Source organism: Cygnus atratus, chromosome 1, assembly GCF_013377495.2.
Source record: "Cygnus atratus isolate AKBS03 ecotype Queensland, Australia chromosome 1, CAtr_DNAZoo_HiC_assembly, whole genome shotgun sequence".
NCBI classification, from domain to species: domain Eukaryota; kingdom Metazoa; phylum Chordata; class Aves; order Anseriformes; family Anatidae; genus Cygnus; species Cygnus atratus.
The window spans coordinates 13,479,949-13,501,314 of NC_066362.1; the positions used below are offsets into that span (position 1 = coordinate 13,479,949).

Genomic DNA, 21,366 nt, shown 5'->3' on the forward strand with positions numbered 1-21,366 from the left:
ACATAGTTGGGGGCAGGCAGAAAGCAAGGTGAGTACTCTTTCCTACCCAGCCTCAAATCCTGATGATCATTGATCTTGGTGAAGGTGTATGTTGGGGTTATAGTAGAGGAAGCAACCAGGCTAAATTAAATGGAAACCACACGTTCCCTGGAGTTGAAACATTACCACTTCTCAAAGTGGAAGGGGAAAGTGAGGCCGCTGAAGCTACCTGCAGCTGTCCCTGTTCCCAGATTATGACCCCAGTGACATATTTTTCTCTGGGCACGGGTATTTCCTATACTCCCAGCATGAGAGACGGGAGCAGAGACACACTCCCACAACTTTCTGGACCTATGGTCCACCAAGCAATTAAGTTATTCTTACAATGGAAGAACTGGACCCTCATTTCTACTGAATTCTGTAAATAGAAAACTCTATGTTGGGATACACTATATTAGGTCAAACTGGAGGCTTAAACTGCAGGACTATAAATCTTCATCCATTTTATAGTTATTATGGTTACAAAACATACAGTCTGTAATTCTTAAGTATGAGATATGCCATAGAAATCACTGAGGAATTTTGATCAGACATTGATCAGCTCTAACAAAAGTCTTTGCAAAGACGTGGTAGTTTCAAGGAAATGTCCTTGGATCCCAGGAGGAGTTTTTGATCAAAGAGTTGGGAGGCTGGATTCCCAGCCTGGATGTCCAAGAATGATATTCAACATCTGCTCTAGCCCATTATTGGCAGTTGGCTCTGGAATATTTTATGTCCCAGCAAACTGCTCTTATCCCTACCCTATTTTCTTTTAGTTTTGAAAGACATCTTGAAAAGCCTATTTTCTCTCCAGTACATAAATACACAAGCAACCAAACCAAACAAAACAAAAAGCAACCACAACAAACTACCAAACTTCTAAATCTTATAATTTTTCACAGAATAGAATTGTTATTTCCTGCTCAAGCCTGCTGTGAATAGTTGCACCCTGTAACATGTCCTTCATTGCCCTTCACGGCAAAACAATATCTCAAACATAGTTCAAAAATCATTCAAAAATATTTATCTAAGAAGGAATTAAGGAAGTGTATTCATTCAGTGTTTATTCATGGCTGCATGTAGTTTAGACCTCCATTCTTATATCAACTGTTGATATAAAGAAGGAAGTTTCAAATATAAAATGGAATTTTAAAATAAATAAAGACAAAAGTTACAAGGACTTGAGCAGGCTACTTATTGCCTTGGAAAACAAAGTGACCCCCTGCCAGGGCATGCTGCCACACCGCAGCGACTTTATATGCAGGGGTCCAAGAGCAGTGTTGGGTTTCTGTCACTGCATGCAGGGTGGGAGTGCAAAATATATCTGTCTGGCCCCTAGCTGAGAGCTGTGGTAGATGCAGCTCGAATGAGATGCTGTGTGAAACTGAAAACGTAGTATTTGGAGAAACCATTCATTTAATCACTAGGGTATAGTATAAATAATTGATTTCAGTACTTCTGCTCCCTGGAGAATTTCCTATTGAAAGTAATTTTTTGTGGTTTAATAATTATCTAGGAAGGAAGTGACTTGATTAGAACCACTGATGATGAGGGGTTTAACTAAATGTCTAGTCCAGCAGAGCAGGATCTATAGACGAGGCAGATATCCCCAGGTAACCCTCCCACCCAGCTTTTTCAAGATGTAAAGAGACTGAGACAACATCTCAGACATATCCCACGTGGTCACCTAACACACAACTCACATGTAAGCATTTTCTTTCTTTTGTGTGAAATAGAAATTTCTGAAATGACATGGCAACAACAGAGTTTACTACCCACTATGTCATGGGTTGGTTATTCAAACTGGGTAGGAGTTCACGACAAATATTTTTTCTGAAGCCCCAAACAACCCAGGTGTTCACAGGCTGCATTAGCATGTATTTCTCGAAAGGTGCTCTTCAGTTTCAGCACAACATAGGCAGCATCTGAATCAGCTGCTAATGACCTGAAGTACTTTGTAGGTTAAAATCAACATTCAGCAGAGACCCATAAATTAACAGTGTGTGTTCCTCATTGCCCTCAGGTTACAGACACTAATTAAATTCTTTTTCTTAAAAATAGAACAAACAAAAAAAAAAGAATTAAGACCACATTGAAGTTGTTGGTTATTTTCTTTTTGTCAGAATTTATACACTGAGGCATATAAAATGATTGAATATAATGTCGTGCTTCTCTACCAGTACACTTTTGTCTTTGAAAAGCTCACTTATGTTTTGATAAAAGTGGTATGACTTCCACTTTTGCTGTTCTGCATGGGCCAAAGTATGGCCCACAGCAGGCATTTAGAGGGAGGATGAGTTTTTTGAGGAATCTTGTTTGATACACATATGAGTTAGCAGCTGTCAGGTGTGACAGAATGAAAGAAACAGATTAACATCATGAGTTTATTTGAAATCAGTATATAATCTGCAAGCACAACTTTTTTCATTAAAAACTTCAGTGACAGAATGGCCAAGACTGTTCCTCCTGGGCTTTTGTGACTTGTTTGCTCCCAACATCCACAATCACTGGTTACTTACTGTATCACTTTTTATTATAGCTACAATTTTGCCTAAATAAGCTGCAAAGATGTAATACCATTCTCCGTTTACTCAATTTCCTGACTGCACACATGCTTCCAGCACTGCCTAGGCACTCACCCTTTTGGCTGGCTCTCAAACTCTTCTGCCCACTGCTCCTGTGCGTCCTCTGTGGAGAGGTCCACGTCCCGGGTCGTGGCAAAATTGAACTCGCTGCCTTCTGTCCCATGGAAGTAGATGGAGTTTCCATCCGACTGGCAGCTGTGCTGTAGGCAAAAGGAGCACACAGAAGGTGATGTCACATCAGGTGACAAGGACAGCCATCCTGCTCACCTACCTCCAGAGCTTGGAGCAAGCTGCACATTATCTAATAACTCACCAATGCCTGAAATGAAATAGAAATAAAAAATGGACTGTCATATTTTCTCTTTCTTGGCCTACCCCAACAGTGATTGCATCTTGATCTTCCCTATAAATGTACTTCATACCATCATGAAACTGTGTCTGTATAGAAAAGATATGCACTATACCTTTGGGTATTTATTTCTATTTTAAAGCATTGCCATTATGTCTGCCTTGGACCACTAATCACAAGTGTGTGTACAAATAACTTTAGTAGCACTATTCCTATGGATATTTTGTCAGCATAAGAGTTTCATGCTGTGAAACACATGTCAAATCTTCATGCCTGAATTTTTGCCAGTGGAGGTGTTTGGAGGAGAAATTGCTCTGCATTGCCATACAGCAAACTTGAGACTTGATGTGTATGAGTGAAAAGGCCATTTGCTATAAGTTAATGCAAATAGCATAGCAAATAACTCGTTAGGCAGATAGTTCTTGTAATACATCAATTGCAGGCTGCTGAGGCTGCCCCCAAACACAACATGTCTGCTTTTCACATTGCATTTCTGCATATACCACCTCAGCAGCATGAAATGAAAGCCCACATCTGCCCAAACTGCTCTGACCACCACGATGCTCCAGGTGCAGCCACCTGGGAGAAGCTGCCAGTGAGGAGCATGTCGGAGTGACCAGGTGGGAGGTGAGCAAGGTTGCTCATGGCTGTGGCCAGGCACAGAGACAGCTATGGGGGTGGCAGGGCTGGGAACTGGAGGTGGAACCACCAAGATCACCCCCATACTAATGCAGAAAACACCAATCTTCCAACCTCCTCCTTGGGTTCTTTCCTTTCAAGATGAAAACCATATAGAGCATTTGAACAGGTTATACTGCATGCTGACTACAATATCGTACGTAGGTTACAATACAGATTGTCTTCTTTCTTTGATAGACTTTTGCCCTCATGTCTATCTGATAAAATGGTAAGAGTCTCCAAAATTTGTGTGGCTGAAAGAGATACTGGAAGCTTCTAAAGAAGATCTACCTTGCCTTTACACAGAGATCCCAGTACCTTATTAAGTTGTTCGTATTAAAATAAATACTGATAAAAGTAATAATTAGATCAAACACTTCTTTGGGGCATCTTGGCCACATTAAAAGTGAAAGCTGAAATAAAAAGTGACTAATTAGAATAATTCTCCATTCTTGCCACATTTCAAAATCTGAAAAAGAGGTACAAGAATACCAAATTGCATTGACCTTTTCAATATCATCTATGCAGTCTGCTCTTGTGTCTGAACCCTTTCAGAATTCGCCAAGGGAAAGTGTGATGATCACCTCATCTGCATTTAAAAAAGACTTGGTAGTGCCACATAAGTGAATAATTAAATTTTAAACAAAAAGAAAGATGTGGCAAGCAATAAAAGAAATAATCTATGTGATTGTAAGAGTGAAGAATGAAATAATGCATTATGTCATAGCCTATACTTCTTTCATTTTTGAATGTAAAAAAAAAAAAGACAATTGAATTTTTTTTTGTTGATGATTTTCAGGTATAGTTGCCTATAACTTAGCAATTAAATTTATATTTAGGAATTTAATATGTAACTTTATTTTTTGAGGTGTCTACACCTTATCGGAAACAAAACTGTGTACTTGAAACCTGATTTCAGTATAGAGACTTTCTGGCCTTCAGCTGTATGACAACAGCTCTGTGTTTAATAACTCTGACTAAATAACACTTAAAGAAATAATATACTATAAAAATGTAAAGACTGTTTCATCTGCTAAAATTAACAAATTGCTCCTAAACTGTCTTTCTTCTAAATAAAGGTTAAAGCAATAGTAATATTCTGCAATATTGAGAAGTTATCCCAGAAATTATATAGATTTTGTCACAATTCTCCCTACTCTAAGTTCACACAATGCACCACAAATGCAGCTGCTGTCACCGAAAAGGCAGAATAATCTATTACACATAAAAATATTTTATAACTAGCAAAAATCAATTGAACAGTTTTATATTTTACCTCTGTTTGAAAAACAGTGTGTATCATGCAGTTATTTATACCTGACTGAGAAATGGCTTTTGTTCTCTGATTTTATACTTCATGTTCACAGGTAGTGCTAACATCATAATTCTAAGAATAATTTTCCTCCTTGGTTTTCAGAATATTCTTCATTTGCTGAACAGATATGAAGTAGCCTTTATCTGTCAATCAATCTGCCACCGGAATCCTATTATCCACAGGCAGTCAAGTAAATACACTAGAAAAAAATATTCATGCTAAAACTTCTGATAACTCAAATTTATATGTAACCCTTCATCTCTTAATAAACAAATAGACAAATAGATCCTATCAGGCTAGCTATTACAATTGCGTACAAGCTTTGGGAAATCCTTTACAAGCCGTACTTATTTCTCAGGTGCTAAGTTACATGTAAGTGTATACCTGATAGTGCGGCAAGTCATTAGTAATCTCTTGCTGATGGAAGCCACCTATTAAAATACACAAAACAGACACAGCAACAGATACAGTCCTGCTATCATTTCATGTTTCTATGTCCTTCTGCTGTCTAACAGAATATTTACTGAAGTATGTCTGGTAGGGTTTCCATTTAGGTTGTCAAGATAAATAAATGGGCAACTTGGCAAAAGGGCAAATATGTAATTATTTGTACAGTGGTGTGATATCAACATTTTATGAAAGATCAAAAGGGTATGGAAGCATCACTTATTTCATTAGTTCTGTAATACTACCTTTATGTTTTATATGAAGCTACACGATATCTATGAATATGTATTTTATGCTTACTTTATGTGTTAATGAACCACACAGCATATGGCTCAAATCAAACTCTGGTTATGTTAGCTTTGAATCTCATGTGAAACAGCTCTGCAGAAGAAAAGTTCAAAGTGGGGTATAACTGCTTTTATTATTCTACGTGTCTATGAAAAACAGTAATAGATGCTCATTACTTTCAAAGGGAGTAAGAAAGATGCTCAAAACACAGGTATGGCTTTAAAAATTCTGAGAGAGGGACATTTTCTTTTAGCCCCAGTACCACCATTTGGGACCCAAGGGACCTGCCCATGGGAGAAAGCAGGAGCAGATCAGCCCCCCTGTGCTAGAGCTGGGGTTCCTCTGCTCATGATCTCGTCCTCTTCCACCTGCCAAATCTGCCTGACTTGTATAATCCCCCCTGCCTCCTCTTCACACTTAGCTTCTTGCTTCCATATTTTCCTCTCATTTTCCAAGCATTTGCTCTCTGTTGCTGCTTTTACTGCTTTTCTTTATCCAGTTGGCTGCAGAGGGTTGAACAACCTCAAAGATCATTCAGCCACATCTTCCAGGGGCAAAGGAAGGTCCACAAGAGTTAGTCCCTCACCCCCAACCAACTTGTCAGTTGTGTTCAACATCCAAGAGGCTGCTGACTGTGTTGGACTATTTTGTGGTTTTGCAATAGGGCTTGAACAGATTAGGGACTGAATTGAAACCATCAGACTCATTTTCTCTCGGGTTCAACCCAGGATTTGAATCCAAGCCGTTAGAAAAGAAGAACTGAAGTACAATTTACAATCTGTACTTCCTCTTTCCCAAATTAAAGACTTTACACTTGCAGTGGTAGTCTATAGGCTCTTCAGTTTATAAGGACTGAATTTTACAGTTCTCTCTTTTCTTGTCATCCTAAAGTGATAAAAAATCTGGAATGAACATTCACTCTCTTTTGAAACTAACAGGATTAAGTTCTAAACTGGGGATACTGCAGATCTTTTTAGGCAGATGTAGGGTTTTCTCTCATGAATTTAAGATTCAATTTGTTCTCTTTTTCATTTTTATTTACATTTAAATGATTTTTAAGATAAGAACAAATTAGGTTGCTGACTAAAACATTGTAACTAAAAAGGCCAAATGACAGCAACTTGTAGGATATTTTTCTCCTTGTTACCATGGAAGCACCAGCTGAAGGTCCAGTACAACAGCAGAGTTTAATTTTGTATTTAATGGGGGATTATAAGGACGTGAAACATTTCATGTGTCCATGCACACATAACAACACTGAAAAGTTAACTAATTTGTGAGGAAAAATTAATTTAGAGAATAAACCCTTTGACAAAGCTGATAATCTTCATTAAACAAAGTTTTCTCCCAAATCACCTACATAATAGAGCATATAATACTTGCACACACCTGAACGTACATACTTCTCAACAATAACTATTTCCTATTGTTTGCAACAGGAGTGGGACTGTAAGCCTGCCATAGGTAAACTGCTATATTCCTAAATAAACAACAGCTGCCTGCTGCCAAACAGAAAGAAGCCAAGATCTGTTCAGGGATGGTGGTCATCCCAAGGGGAAAAAAAAAAATCAGTTTAATTTAATCTGGCACTACCAATACTATTATTCACAAGCTGCAATTGTTAAGCTATTGCTTAGCATGAATAGGGCAAAATGAAAATTGGCTGGATACATTCACATAGCTCAGCATGCTTGGATTTGCTTTCAATCTAATATTCACTCTGAATTTTTCTGTGTTTCTAAAGTTTGACTGCTGGATAGTTACAGTGTCACTGCTTCTTGACTGCTTTTGAGGCCCGGTAGTGGCTCATCCTCACCTACCTCTGCTGCCTCTCATATGCACTGTCTTATGGTTCACTTTTCCTCGACTGTTGTTTCCTGCCCCTACATCTGCTGGTGAGATGACCAAACTTGAATACCCTTGCCCATGCTGCTCACTTCTCCTGGCAAATTCCCCACCATGTGATGTCCTTCAGGCACTCTCCGCAACAAACCTTGCCACTGATTACACTGAATACTGCACTGCTTACCAGGATGAGCACTCTCCCTTCTTGCACATTTGCTTTTATTTCCCCACCTTCCCAGACTCAGCCGATCTCTTGCTTTATAAACGGATGGTGATTTTTCCCAGGATGCAGGCTTTCTTCTTGTTTTGTGTATGAAGAGGCAATAGTAGTATACTCCCTGCTCAGGGCTCCTCGCTGGTACAGTGATACCACTCCTACAAGAAATACTTTTTCCTGATGAAATTGCTGGTTTGTCCCCTACTAGTTTAACAGATTTCATTTAGGAATTGCTCTGCTACAGGTAAATTGATCTATTAAATCAATCCCTTATACCACAGCAGTTTTATTATACAGTACCATGCTGCACCCTGTGGAAAAGCAGTGTGGAGCAGCCATGCCTGAAAAAAACCACACATTTGCTTTCAGAATGGATTTCGCCATCAGTTTGCCTAGCAAATATTAGTCCAGATAGTGAAGGCATTCCTCTAAAATCAAATTATCTGTGAATATTTCCAATCTGTGAATACAGTTCTTAGCTAACATTTCCATGAGAACCACCGAGTCTGATTAATTCAGGTGAACCTTCTATTGTATGGTATGACTGCATTAGCTAGTAATTTGAAGGTACAGACTATGGGAGACAGTAACACATGGTTTCAAACCCAAACTTTGGGTCAAAAGTTTGAATTTCACCCTCTTTATCCTACTCTATACTCCTTACATTTTACATCTTCCACCTTCAGCTTTCACCCTTTTTTTGGTAGTTGCTTTTAGGAAAACCTGTTGATTATCTGAGATACAGAAGGGTTTTAATTAGCACTGCACAAAGCCATTGGGTTTCTGACAGCAGAAGTAGGGAAACTGAATTTGATAAAGCAGGTGCTTTCCAACTGGATCTATTTGTGTTTTCATGAATAAATATAGACTAATTGTCAGTAGCATCTAAATGGTTTAAGGGCCCTGAGTAAGGTCTGGGATCCTACATCCTGTTGGCATGTCTGAAAAATCTCCGTGTTTTTAAAGACTTGCATGAGAGCACCACAAAAGGAGACATCTGCTGCGCTCAGTGTGACCTGTTGGCTGGAGGGGACCCCTGGAGGTCTCCAGTTCACTCTGCCATGTGAACTAGCACAAGCTAATTCCACGGGAGACACAGCTGGGAACACAGCCCTGAAGAGTTTCAGAAGCTCAAAAGACAAAGATTGAGGATGTAAACAGAAGCACTGAAGTTCGTCAAAACCAGCTTCTGTCACAGTTATTCAAGTCAAACTTGTGAATCAATAACTACCTCCTGGCTTTATGGTATGGAAGTTCTCTACTTGGAGAGCAGAACAGGGGGCAACTGAAAGATACAACTGTGCCTTTCAGAGAAGCATCAACAGGAAACATCAGTGTGAAATTCCTTGCTGTAACAGATTTTTGGCTGAGGTACTGCATATTGTCTTCTGTAGCTTTGTCCCCATGCTCCCACGAAAATGTTGTTCACCTCTGTGCCTTCAAAGTACTTACAGCCATCTTTACCATCATTTAATTAGGCTTTTATCAGAGACAAACACTGATGCACCTCGTCATATTATCTCTCCTGGGCCTAATGGCCCCGATGATTCTTTCAGACAGCTGTAGCCTTACAATTTATTTTTTGGCGACATTTCTTGCATTGGAATGAATGTGTTGGGCATTTGGGCAGTGCCAGCTTGCAAAGGGCTGGTGGCAGATGGAAAGAAATCTGCCCAGTATGCCTTCACCTCTACACAAGCAGAGAGCCATCAATTTCCCCCATTAAGGAGTTGTCACACAGCCCACCCAGCTGGAGGAGCATCTCTGATAGCCAGGCTGGTTGGCGAATGCTATTCAAATACAAAACACAGTTTAAAAGGAAACAAAAATATCGTTTGTCGGCAAATTGAAAATGCATGGCTTTGACTGCAGCCAACTTTTTAATGACTGTAATATTTTAAGTGATTATTTTTGCCACTTCACATTGCTCCTCAGAGAGGAGAGGTTTTTTTAATTAAAATCTAGGCAATGCAAACAGATGAGATATGAGAAGCAGAGGAACAAGAAATAAGATGAAGAAAATTAATTAAAACAGCATTTTCAATGGAGCCATAAATTTGATATTGTGTCTTTCTGGGAATGGGTCATGCAGGTTCTCAAGTTTTTAGATTTTGGCATGGGAGCAGGTAGTGGGATAGATGAAGTCTTGATAAAATTATGCCCTGTATATGGTTTCTTAGCTAGTGAAGGTAAAATGACAGAATTTAGGACAGATTCTAAATTCTGTGGATTTGGCTACTAAGGCTTCTGGCCTGAAGTCCATTCTTCAACCAAAGGAAAAAACACAATGTGATTAAAAGTTTCCCATGAGGTAAACAGGGCTTTAATCTTTCCCACAGGCTATGTTTTTAGACCATTTAATGTAGGTTACAGAACTAAAATCTTGGCTGAGCAAGCAGGCCAGGTGCAAGGAGGGTTATAGTGCACCGTCCTTTTTCGAAAAAACAATGGGATGAAACTTGTTCTGTGATGTAGTAACAGTCTATAAAGTGTGCTTTCACTCATCATTTCCGATTATAGACTGTTATCCAAAGGCTGGTGCTCAAAACATTTGCTTTTTATGAGTGACTCGTATGATCTGTATGGTTCTTAACTTTCTGGGACATTTCATAATGTTTGTACAACATCGGTCATTCTGTTGATGACCGATTTCCTTAATGAGTCATTTAACTGGCTTGTACTGAAATATTCCTCTATATTATTGGGAACTGTTGATATTTCTAAGACTCTGCAGTGAGCTTGATACAACCTCACCTGTTTTTCTGAAAGTAATGACATGTATCAACACCACTGTAAAATCAGAGAGAGAAAGAGTCAACCAAAGTCATTTCTACTCTTTGGCATCTAATGGGTCAATTTACATTGCTTTTATTAACGTGCATCTCACAGTGACCTGTAAAGACAAAATTCTTTCCTTCTAGGAGGCAGGAAACACCCCTGATGTTTTGACGCTAGCTCAGCTCTAACCCTGGCTCCCTGCCACCCCCACCACACTTCCGAGCCACAGGGAACTGGCATGGAGAGAGGTGCAGGCTCAGCATCGCTGCCCAACGGCTATGCTCAGCTGCCTGAACAACACACAGCACCACCGTCAACCACCTACCAGTTCCAATGAACTCCAGGCCATTGTATCTAAGCATTATTTTTTTAATTAAAAGTGTGACTATTAAGCAACAACAACAAAATCAAAGAAACAAAAAACTACACACACAAAACGCCAAAACAAAGCAAGAGCAATTCCACTCATGGGATACATCCAGTCCTATGGATATAAAGATGCTTCCTTATGGAGTGCCCACATTCTTGTTAAAGGGAACTGGTTGACAGGTTTTGTGCACCCTGCTCTGCTGTCGTCACCTTTCCTCCCCTCTCACACTCCTCCTTCTACCCACAGAGAAGCACGAAAGGCTCTGAGCTGAGGTGCAGCAGGAAGCCAGCTCATCTCTTCCCAGGAAGATGTGCTGGATAACGGCTCCTGTGAGGCGAAGCAGCTGGCTAGAAGGCTGGGTTTGGCCCACAGACCAAAATCTGCCTTGCTATTTCTTACTCAAAACCAAAGGAGCCTTGTCAGAAGCACCTACATCAAGGTATCTTTGCCCAATATAGGGTCATGGCAATTTCCATCTGCCATTTTCACACTGGTGTATCTAGAGAATCACCTTTCCTTCTTCAAACAAATATGTTTCATCTGATTCACACAATGGGTACCTCAACCCCTTTTTAACATGAATTTAAAACCAAAAAAAAGGGGGATAAAAAAGATCATTTCATCTCAAGCAATTAAAACCAACAAAGATATATATGGAATATCAGAATGTTTGTTTTGAAAGACCATCCAATGCCATTCCTATTAATTAACAGAGTATTCAGAGATTTCCAAATCTGCTCTGGAACTGGGGGTGTGGAATAGCTTAATCAGCCTTACTTTTTGCCAAACTCTTAGGCCTGCCCATATGTCTCCTCTGCTCAGTCACACTCAGCAACACATGTCCAGGAAGGACTCCCAGATCGAGGATGTGTATAGCCCCGATGTGCTCAGGGTGTTGTGAAAGGTCATGGAGATTTACAGAAACGTTTTCAGCATAGTTTTCTCAGTGTGAGTGTTGAGTTCACCCGCTCTCTTCTTAGGCAGTTTTCTCTTCCACTAAGATGGGTTGTGTTTCTGGGAGATTAAAATGAACTGAATGACAATGACCTGTTACTTAGCTATCACAAGTAGGCATGATTGTATGGTACAAATCTATTGAAAAGCGAGGGTACGCAGCTATTTCAAAATTAACAAAACAGGGACCGTGATAACTTGGAGACTCTCTCAGAACACACTTGAAATCCACTTGAGGAACATTAAAAAATAATAATAATAATAAAAGATGAATTTAAAAACCTCAACACATCTTTTAAAACAGACTTACTTTATCAGTATAGCGGGGCTGGGATATTTTCAGGATGTATTGCTTGTGTCCATGATAGTGAATAACACACATCAGGTACCATTCTCCAGCTCTGAAACCAACTTGCTCAGTGAGGCTGCCACAGGTCTTCCCTCCCTTACCCCCACCCCACACTATGTCCAGCTGCATGCTCACAGCTCAGCAGCACAGATGACCACAGGTGTAGTGCCTGAGTCCTGCAGACCAAACAAACATGCCAGATGGTAGGCAAATGTTCAAATACAGAATTTGACAGGTACAGACAGGTACGTTTTTTTCCTTTATTTGGACAACCAGATGATATCTCTGCCACTAGTCCCTACACCCCCTGTAAAGTGGGAGGTGGACTTGTGAGATATTACTGCATCAGTCCTAAAAAAATCTATCTATACATACATTTACCATCCTGTGAATACGTAGGAGCAAAAGTAATGGGAAACTCATATAGACAATTTCTGTTTTGCCTTCAGAGAGAATTGGAAGTACTTTAATATTGTGTGTGTGGTGGAAATAAGCAGTATTTCAGGAAATACCAGAGGCTGATGACACTGTCTTTCACCTGTTTCTTTCCTCATTCTTTTTTGCTGTTCTCCCAGAAGTGGTAAACTGACCAGATGGACTCCTACCCACAGCCGGCAGCTGAAGAGCAGCTGCAGCTACTGACTGAGACAGCAATTCTGTACCTTGACCCTTCTCAAAAGTGGTGAGTGTCACTAGTTAACACATCATGACCAAATACGTCATCACTGTATTGCCTGTGGCTATCTACAATGCTTTTCCTCAGATGTGGAAAAATTACAGAAACAGATGTTTTGGTCTCAATGCTACTTCTTTATGTAGCTAGAAACACTGCAGAGACTTGAACTTGGTTGGTTCCCTTCTCAACCTCAGCTTTTGAGCTTGTGCATCCAAACTTACACAAGGACAATCAGAAAAAATAAAATAAAATTGCAGAATCTGGATTTCAAAAGACAACAGTAACTTCTGGTCAAGTCTACAGGACACATGAAGAGTCCACTAAAAGATGAGACCACTTTTCTGTTCTTCTGTTCAAGAAGCATTACTGAAAAAAAAAAGATTTAATCTTTTCCCCAGATTAGCTATGGAGTGTTGAGGTCCACAGACCTTCAACAACACTCAGAGCACAGCACTGCTTCATGTGTTTCAGCAGCCTCAACCACCAGTGTAATATCCTAACCATGCTTGGTTGCAACGCCATGGTCACACTCAGAGCTGTCACTGGAAATATTGAAATGCAGTCAGGAATTTATCCTGTTCAACACCCTTCCTCACAGTTCAACTCAGATAAATACGTTCCAGTGGATCCAATTAATCTCCTAAGGGTTGTTTGGCCTTGCTAAACAGCATCTTTCTTGTCTTTTGCTGTCTTCTTTGGAACTGAAACACACAAATTCAGTGGCTTATCTCTCAGCTTGCTTCCTATCTCAGTAGCCAGTTCCAGCTGCGTCTGCAGTCAGCCATGTGAGTAACAACCACTCCAGAGCGCAGCAAGAAACACAATAAAATTCTTGGTCCAGGCTCAAGCAGACTGGGAGAGGAGGAGAAACCACTTCCCAGGCTGGGCACAGCAAGTTCCTACAGGCACTTATTGAGGAGACACTGTCTGATTCCACCAAAGTGAACACATCAGTGCGTAATTACTATTAATGCTTGCACCATCCTCTCCAGTGACTGAATTTGTCACAGAACCTAACCCAGGACACACATAACAGCCTTCATGGTATCAATTTTTCTTCATTTCAATGCCTTTTTACTTTATTAACCTAAGCAGCTATGAATTTGAGTAGTTTTACCAGCAGAGCTCCTACAATTGCAGCATTCACTATTTATTTTAGTAGATCTCAAGTGCTACCAAAGTAAAATTCCTGCAGAAAAAAAATATATATATATATACTTTCCTTGTAACTTGATAAGCATTCAACATGAGCATGTACCAGATATAACAAGCAATTCTCAAAACCACCTCCTGGGCAACTATTGGGAAAGAACCGGCTGAAACACATCCTCCGCATTGCTCCACCACCTGAGCAATACCTGCTGGGATAGTCCAGAAGTAAACACCTAGAGAAAGACTATTTTACTCCTTTTTCTGTCAGAAATAAGTATGTATGATTTCCTCTTCTTTCAGTTCTGGTTGCCAGCTGGATGAGCTACAATATACCACAGGGTACCACTGCCCTTCCACCTGAGAAATATGCAAATATCACCCATTCTCTGTGGTGAAAGGTGGTGAGCAAGAGAGGATGATAACCCCAGAAAACAACCCCAATAAAAGGGAGAAATTTAAAAAGAATCTTTTTTTGGTGTTTCTTTTTGTTTTTCTTAATATTTCATTCCCTTGGTCCTATGAAATTACTTATCTTTATGGCACAATTTTGGAAAGGAACTGATGCCTCACAGTTTTGCATATACCAGTTAAAACTGATTTAAACAACAAATAACATCCAGACATGTGACTGTTGACATTGTCAAGGAAACCCCTAAAGAAAAGCATTGAAGGGAGTCAGTGAAGAAGTTAACATCAACTTCAAGAAAGATTTTAAGGACAATTTTTCTGAAATACTAATTGACAGAAGACAGGAGGAGATGAATTTAAACTTGTATGGCACAAACAGGCTTGGATATCAGAGAAAGGTCTCATCAGAGTGAAATAGAGTAACGTATAGCAGAAGACTATAGGTATAGGAACTTATTTAGAAAACACATAGATGAGCAGGTATAGTAACACAGTATAGTAATGCAATCTGCTGATCCCATAATAAAAATGTAAACAGAAATTTAAAATTACTTTACAGAATTTCTGAGCAAAAATCAGGATAATTAAACAAATCTTATATACCCGAGAAACAAAAGGACTTGCAGGAAAAAGCGAACTAGAATTAGGTTCCATGCAAGCTATCCCTATGGCATTATCAGGGTTTCTCCAAAACCATTTTGAATGCCAATGCCTTCGATGGCAGAGAAATCTCCTAAAACCTTCTCACAGTTTCTATTAACTGCTGCAGCTTGAGAGCATTAGCAATACTGGGAATCCTGTGAAGACATCCCACCTATTGCTGCATCATCTTGCACTGGCTAAGTCGTTTAGCTACTGTGAAATGCTGCTTGCAACACACGTGATTGATGTGGTTCTAGCAATCATGGGTTACACTTAAAATGTGGTGTAATGTCATTAGCACAATGTACAAAATTTCTCTACATTTCTCTAAAATTTCTATTTATATGAAATAGCACGTTTGTGATGAACTGAGATTCGAGCTATGCTAAAAATTTGAAAGAAAACATTAAAAGTTCTTGCTAAGTTTTATATGCTAACTTTTATATAATGTTCCAATCCTGAGAATCGAAAAAAAAAAAATCCAAAAATTATTATTGGCACTATAATGCTACAACAGGGTCTATACTGAATCTGATGTAAATCTTGACATAATTTATGGTTTTTATTTTTGATATGACATGAAATTCACATTTCAAAATCTGTTGAAATTATATTTGGCAATATTTTCCTGAAAATTTGAGGAAAACTGCAGCAAAAAACTTAATAATGAAATCCAAGCATGGGAGTGCTCTGGTAGCAATTCAGATACACTAAAATTGTTTGAAATAACTACAGGGTCCCCAGGAGAATAAGAGCCCTGTGTCGCACACAGCCTTAACCCAGTCTGGCTACACCACAGCCTTGCACGTAGCCTTAACATGGTGCGATTGGCTACGTAGCCAAATGTCATCTGGGAACAGATAGATGCAGTTATTTCTAGAACAGAAGACAACCTCAGAGGAATGGCAGGTTTGTGAATCCTCATTCATATCTCACACAAGGTTTGAGCTTGAAAGGGATTTCTATCTAGAATATCTAACTGTTCTCAGTGTTCAAGTCCCCCACCTTTCAAGTAGCAACACTTTGTATTGATACTGAATTGTCTGAGTTTAAATAAACAAAACAAATCAAAATAAAACAATAAAAAGACATTTACTTGCTAACATTTAGATGATGTTTGTGCATGTTTCAGAAGGAGCAAATGGTCTTGGGCTTGGTCTGCTGAGAAGACACAATTGCACCTACGGCACATTAATCCTAGCTTTGCTTTCATACCTTCTCATGGGTAGAATGGATTTTGAAATCCAGAGATAAGACTGATGATACAACAAATGTCAAAGGATCATAGAGAATCTTCATTAAATATGCAGGACATTATTTGATTCTAAAATCTCATATAAAAATATCATTGTAGTCTAAATGGTCTCACTGAAGTAAAAAAGTCAATATACAGGTACTATGAGTAGATTAGTGATAGCATTTAGTTCTGAAAAGATTAACTTGAGGCCATTCATATCAGGATCTGTGGGAAAAAGCTGCGGCCATGACCAATGGCTTAGTGCCCTCAGTATGTGACACCTGTTTCCTATGTGATTGTCAGAACCATTATCAGCTTCATAAATGAATGGTGGCAACAAAACCACCTTTTTTTTCTGAATGAAAAATAGGATGAAAAGAGAAACTCATCCGCGGCTCAAGTTCTGTCTGGCTGGAAACACAAAAAACAAGAATGCAACTGATTTTGACATGTAAAATAACTCTGCATTTGAAGGAACTTTTTCCACAGAGATCTTGCAGGTCCCCATAGGTTTTTTTTCCTAAGGAAGTATGATCACGCGTCAGAGCAGGCTCTTACAGAGACAGAGACTTTTAGGGAACAGGCACTACCTGATCAAGAAAGGTGATATTCACCATCAGAAAAGGGGGAAAAGCATAGCTTTTTACGGTGGCTTAAAATGAAGCAAGCAGTAGTACCAAAAAACCACAAAGTTAATCAAACAGGTAGAATTTAACCTCTTTGAACATCTGTTTAACATCTTTCTTGGTGACACGGACAGTGGGATCGAGTGCACCCTCACCAAGTTTGCTGATGACAACAAGCTGTGTGGTGTGGCTGACGCTCAGGAGGGAAGGGGTGGCATCCAGAGGGACCTGGTCAGGCCTGAGAGGTGGGCCTGTGCGAACCTCATGAGGTTCAACAAGGCCAAGTGCAAGGTCCTGCACCTGGGTTGGAGCAATCCCAAGCACAAACACAGGCTGGGTGGAGAATGGATTGAGAGCAGCTCTGAGGAGAAGGCCCTGGGGATGTTGGTTGATGAGAAGCTCAACATGAGCCAGCAATGTGTGCTTGCAGCCCAGAAAGCCAACCGTGTCCTGGGCTGCATCAACAGAAGCGTGGGCAGCAGGGTGAGGGAGGTGATTGTGCCCCTCTGCTCTGCTCTCATAAGACCTCACCTGGAGCCCTGCGTCCAGCTCTGGGGCCTTCAGAGGGCCCCAGAAGAAGAATGTGGATGAATTAGAATGAGTCCAGAGGAGGGCCATGAGCATGATCAGAGGGCTGGAGCCCCTCTCCTATGAAGAAAGGCTGAAGGATTTGGTGCTGTTCAGCCTGGAGAAGAGAAGGGTCTGGGGGGGCTTCTCAGTGGCCTGCCAGTACCTAAAGGGGGCCTGCAGGAAAGCTGGAGAGGGACTCTTTGTCAGGGGGTGTAGTGATAGGACAAGGAGGAATGGCTTTAAACTAAAAGAGGGCAGATTTAGATTAGACATTTGGAAGAAATTCTTTACTGTGAGGGTGGTGAGGCACTGGCAAAGGTTGCCCAAAGAAGCTATGGATGCCCCATCCCTGGAGGTGTTCAAGGCCAGGCTGGATGGGGCTTTGGGCAACCTGGTCTGGTGGGAGTTGTCCCTGCACATGGCAGGGGGTTGGAACTGGGTGATCTTTAATGGCTCTTCCAACCTAAACCATTCCATCATTCTGTGATTCATAATATCTGAGAAACTTGAATTTGTTTCAAAAACATTGAACCATTTTGCTAAAAGGAAGCTGTTTTCCATTTTCTGTTTTATGATTTTTGACATGACAGTAGTTACAAAGTACTAGTGTCAGAAAAGTTGCATTGTTTTAGAAAGACACAGAAGAGGCAGAAACAGAGCAACAAAGAACTTAGTTCTGCAAACAGATGGCATGGCCTAAACATTCTTTTATGTTCAGTTTGGTTATATTTTACAGTCTTCTTCTACATACAACAATAATAATGTCATTAAATCATTAAAAAAAAAAAAGAAAAAAGAAAAAAAAAGAAAAAGAAATCAAACTAACCTTCACTGTTGCCCCAGGAAAGAAAAGCCAGTTGCCAGTATCCACGGGATCAAGATTATCTTCTAATACAACTTTTCTGTGAGCAGCATTTATGATCAGGATGTTGTCCAACGCCCAACAGGCTTCATAGACTTCACCAGCATGAACATAATCCTGTTTCCACTGAAAATGGATGTTTTCCCCTTTAGCATCTTCAGGAAGGTACAAGATGTGGATGATCGTGCTGACATTGGAAGGAGCACTGAAAAACAATGATATTGAATTAAACCAAGTGTAAGACATAACCAGGAATGCTTTTCCCTCATTTAACACATTTGCCAGGTGTGACACAGTTATGCTGACATCTCTTGTATGTTGGTAGATCTTCTATGACTATTAGAAAAATATCTGCCCCAAGGCAGAGTCCCACTGTGTTTGGCAGTGCCCAAACAAAGGCAGCCCCACTGCAAAGAACTTTCAAGCTATGATGGTGAAGAACAGATCAGTGCAGAGCCTGGAGAGCAGGAGCATACAGCATGGCAGCATTCATACTTGATACTGGTAGCGTCTCCTAGGTGATTGGCCATTGTCAGGTATTTTGCAGGTATGGCCAAAAGGAAATATTAAGGAAGCTTTTTATGAAAACAGATCTCCCCAGATGTGATTTTTACATGAGTTGTCACCAAAAGAAACTCACAGCTTCTGGTGTTACAATCCCTCACCAAGTGGGATGGAACAGAATGGCTGGAAGAAAAAGCTGCGAATTTTCTCTGACCAACCTGTCCTTCCAATCCCACACCCCTGCTGACAGGCTGATTCTGTGAGTGGGGAGGGACAGGTTGACTTTCTTTTGGCATGCTGCTTTCAAAACAATACAGAAGAAACAACATAATTGACCTCTGCCTTTCTCTTGCCTCCATGAATGGAAAATGTGGGGAGGAGAGCCAGACCTGGATTGTTGGCAATGACTAAGGCCTGGAGCTCTGCTTCCCAAAGTTGCCCTCAGAGATGTGAAGACTGAAGGTCATCCTGAGCACTATGTATGTGTCTTTACTTTGCCACTGGTAATGAAAGGATTGAGCTCTGCGTGTGCAAGGAAGAGATGCTGAGAATTATTATTTTCATTTTATTTTGCATCCAGCAAGGGAATCAGCTACATTTGAACCTCAGGCTGTGAGGAGGTACAAAGCTGGGGTTTGCATCATGTCAGCTCTGCCACCTTGCCTCTACCCTGGTGGTGATGCCTCAGCGGGTTAATAATTTGTGTGCCTTAATTCAGAAGTAATCCAGAACTTCTAGGGAAAAAAGGCAACAAGAACTTGCTCACATAGGACAAAACTGAGGGACTGCTCTTTGTCAAACAAATCATTAGAGTGCACGAGATGTTGAAAAGCAACTGTATGTGGTCCATATTCATACCCAGAACAAATCACCATGCACTTATGAAATGTTATGTCTTTTGCCCTCCACTGCAATGCTGCTCTGAGACATTGTCCTCACTTCTCCCTGGGCCTTGGGGACAGTTCACACCGATCACCTGCCTTGCCCAAGAGACATCTTTCCCCTCCCTCTGAAATTGCATTAACATGACACGCGCCAACACACCAGCACACGACCACAGTGCCTTTCCTGCCCTCCCATCACACCCCATCCCAGCTCTCCTATTCCCCGGAGCTGCATGCAGTGCAGAGAAAGCCACTGAAGCACATTCACATAAATACTGTAACTCATACAAACCACAGGAGAAATGAGCATCCTTTCATAATTCATCCTCCTCTCTGCTTTGCATGACATTGCTCTATTGACCTATTTTCTCCTGCCTGTTCCAGCAGTCAAAATTAAAACAACACAGATCAAACTGTGCATTAATTTCACATATTTTGGGTTTCAAAGGTTTATGCTTGTGCCATCACAGCTCTTGAATTTCCTGGTTGCAGAGCTATGAGGGTAGCTGAACTGATCTTATGAACTAGGTGTATAATTTTGGATCAGTGAGAGGAAAGAGGGTGTGTGGTTACTTTGAGGTAACTACACTGGCTGCAGTGAAGAGGTACATGTCTCAGTTTATATTTTTGTGAGATAAAAGAATTATTGTCCTTTATTTCACTTTAATTGTTTATAAGTTGTGTCTTTTTCAAAGAAATTATAATCAGACCCAGAAGGAGCAGGAGGATAAGCTACTGAAACCCACTGCCTTGCAGCCAGAGCTTTGCTTTCTCATCACAAATTTAGTAGTTCTTTACCCTGCAAATTGTCTCAATGGCCTGAAAATGGGCAAATCACCTGCGTGGCACAGGAAGGCAGACTGAGACACAATGAGAACACTAAATATAAATAGCGTTTTTTCTTCCCCAGTTGTACTTGTTTAACTATATATAAATGTAACTGCATAAAATACCTTTCTCAATATTATTTAATAAAGTATTAGATGTTTCTAAGAAAGCAGAATGATCTCCAGTACTGATTCTCTATTTAAAGGTGTACATTCCACAAGAAAATATTTTAAAACTCTCATTCTTCTCATTCATAATCCTTTGTGCTTTTGTGTAAACCAGTCTGTTAAAAAACAAAGCATATTTCACCATGATCTGGTTATTATAAGAGTGTTAGAAGCCAAATGTTCACATCAAACCATAAACCATTTTTATGGAACATTTTATCCTACCAAAGCAGAAACCTGCAACACTATAAATCATTGTTCTTGCTGAGATTAAAAGCGGTGCAAAAATGCAAAAGCAGTGAAGGTTTTGGTTTGGAACAAAGCAATCATGAGGAGAGCACAACATGCCTTATTTCCTGGTGTTTGGTGGAGAGCACCGATTGAGAAAAGTCTCTGTGACTATGATAAAGTGCTTTATTTTTCTTTTTTGCTTTAATCGACTTACATTTCACTCTTGAAGATGTCACTGTGTTCATTAACTTTTGATTTAAAAATGGTTTGGCAGTTTAACATTCTTTCCATTCTTGATATAAAACACACTGATATCCACTTCACTTAAATGAGGTTTGGAGCAGACCCTTGGTGAGGACCAGGAACACAAACCCACACGCCTGCAG

General features: G+C 40.2%; 1 protein-coding gene across 1 annotated transcript in view; it reads right to left on the reverse strand.

Moving 5' to 3' along the window:
* Positions 1-21,366, reverse strand: part of RELN (reelin) — a 296,816-nt gene that overhangs the window by 113,869 nt on the left and 161,581 nt on the right. Inside the window, exons 10-11 of the mRNA XM_035549571.1 lie at positions 18,331-18,571; positions 2,658-2,803 (exon numbers count right to left, since the gene is read on the reverse strand). Of these exons, the coding sequence (XP_035405464.1) occupies positions 2,658-2,803; positions 18,331-18,571 (387 nt within the window). The remainder of the gene's footprint in view (positions 1-2,657; positions 2,804-18,330; positions 18,572-21,366) is intronic.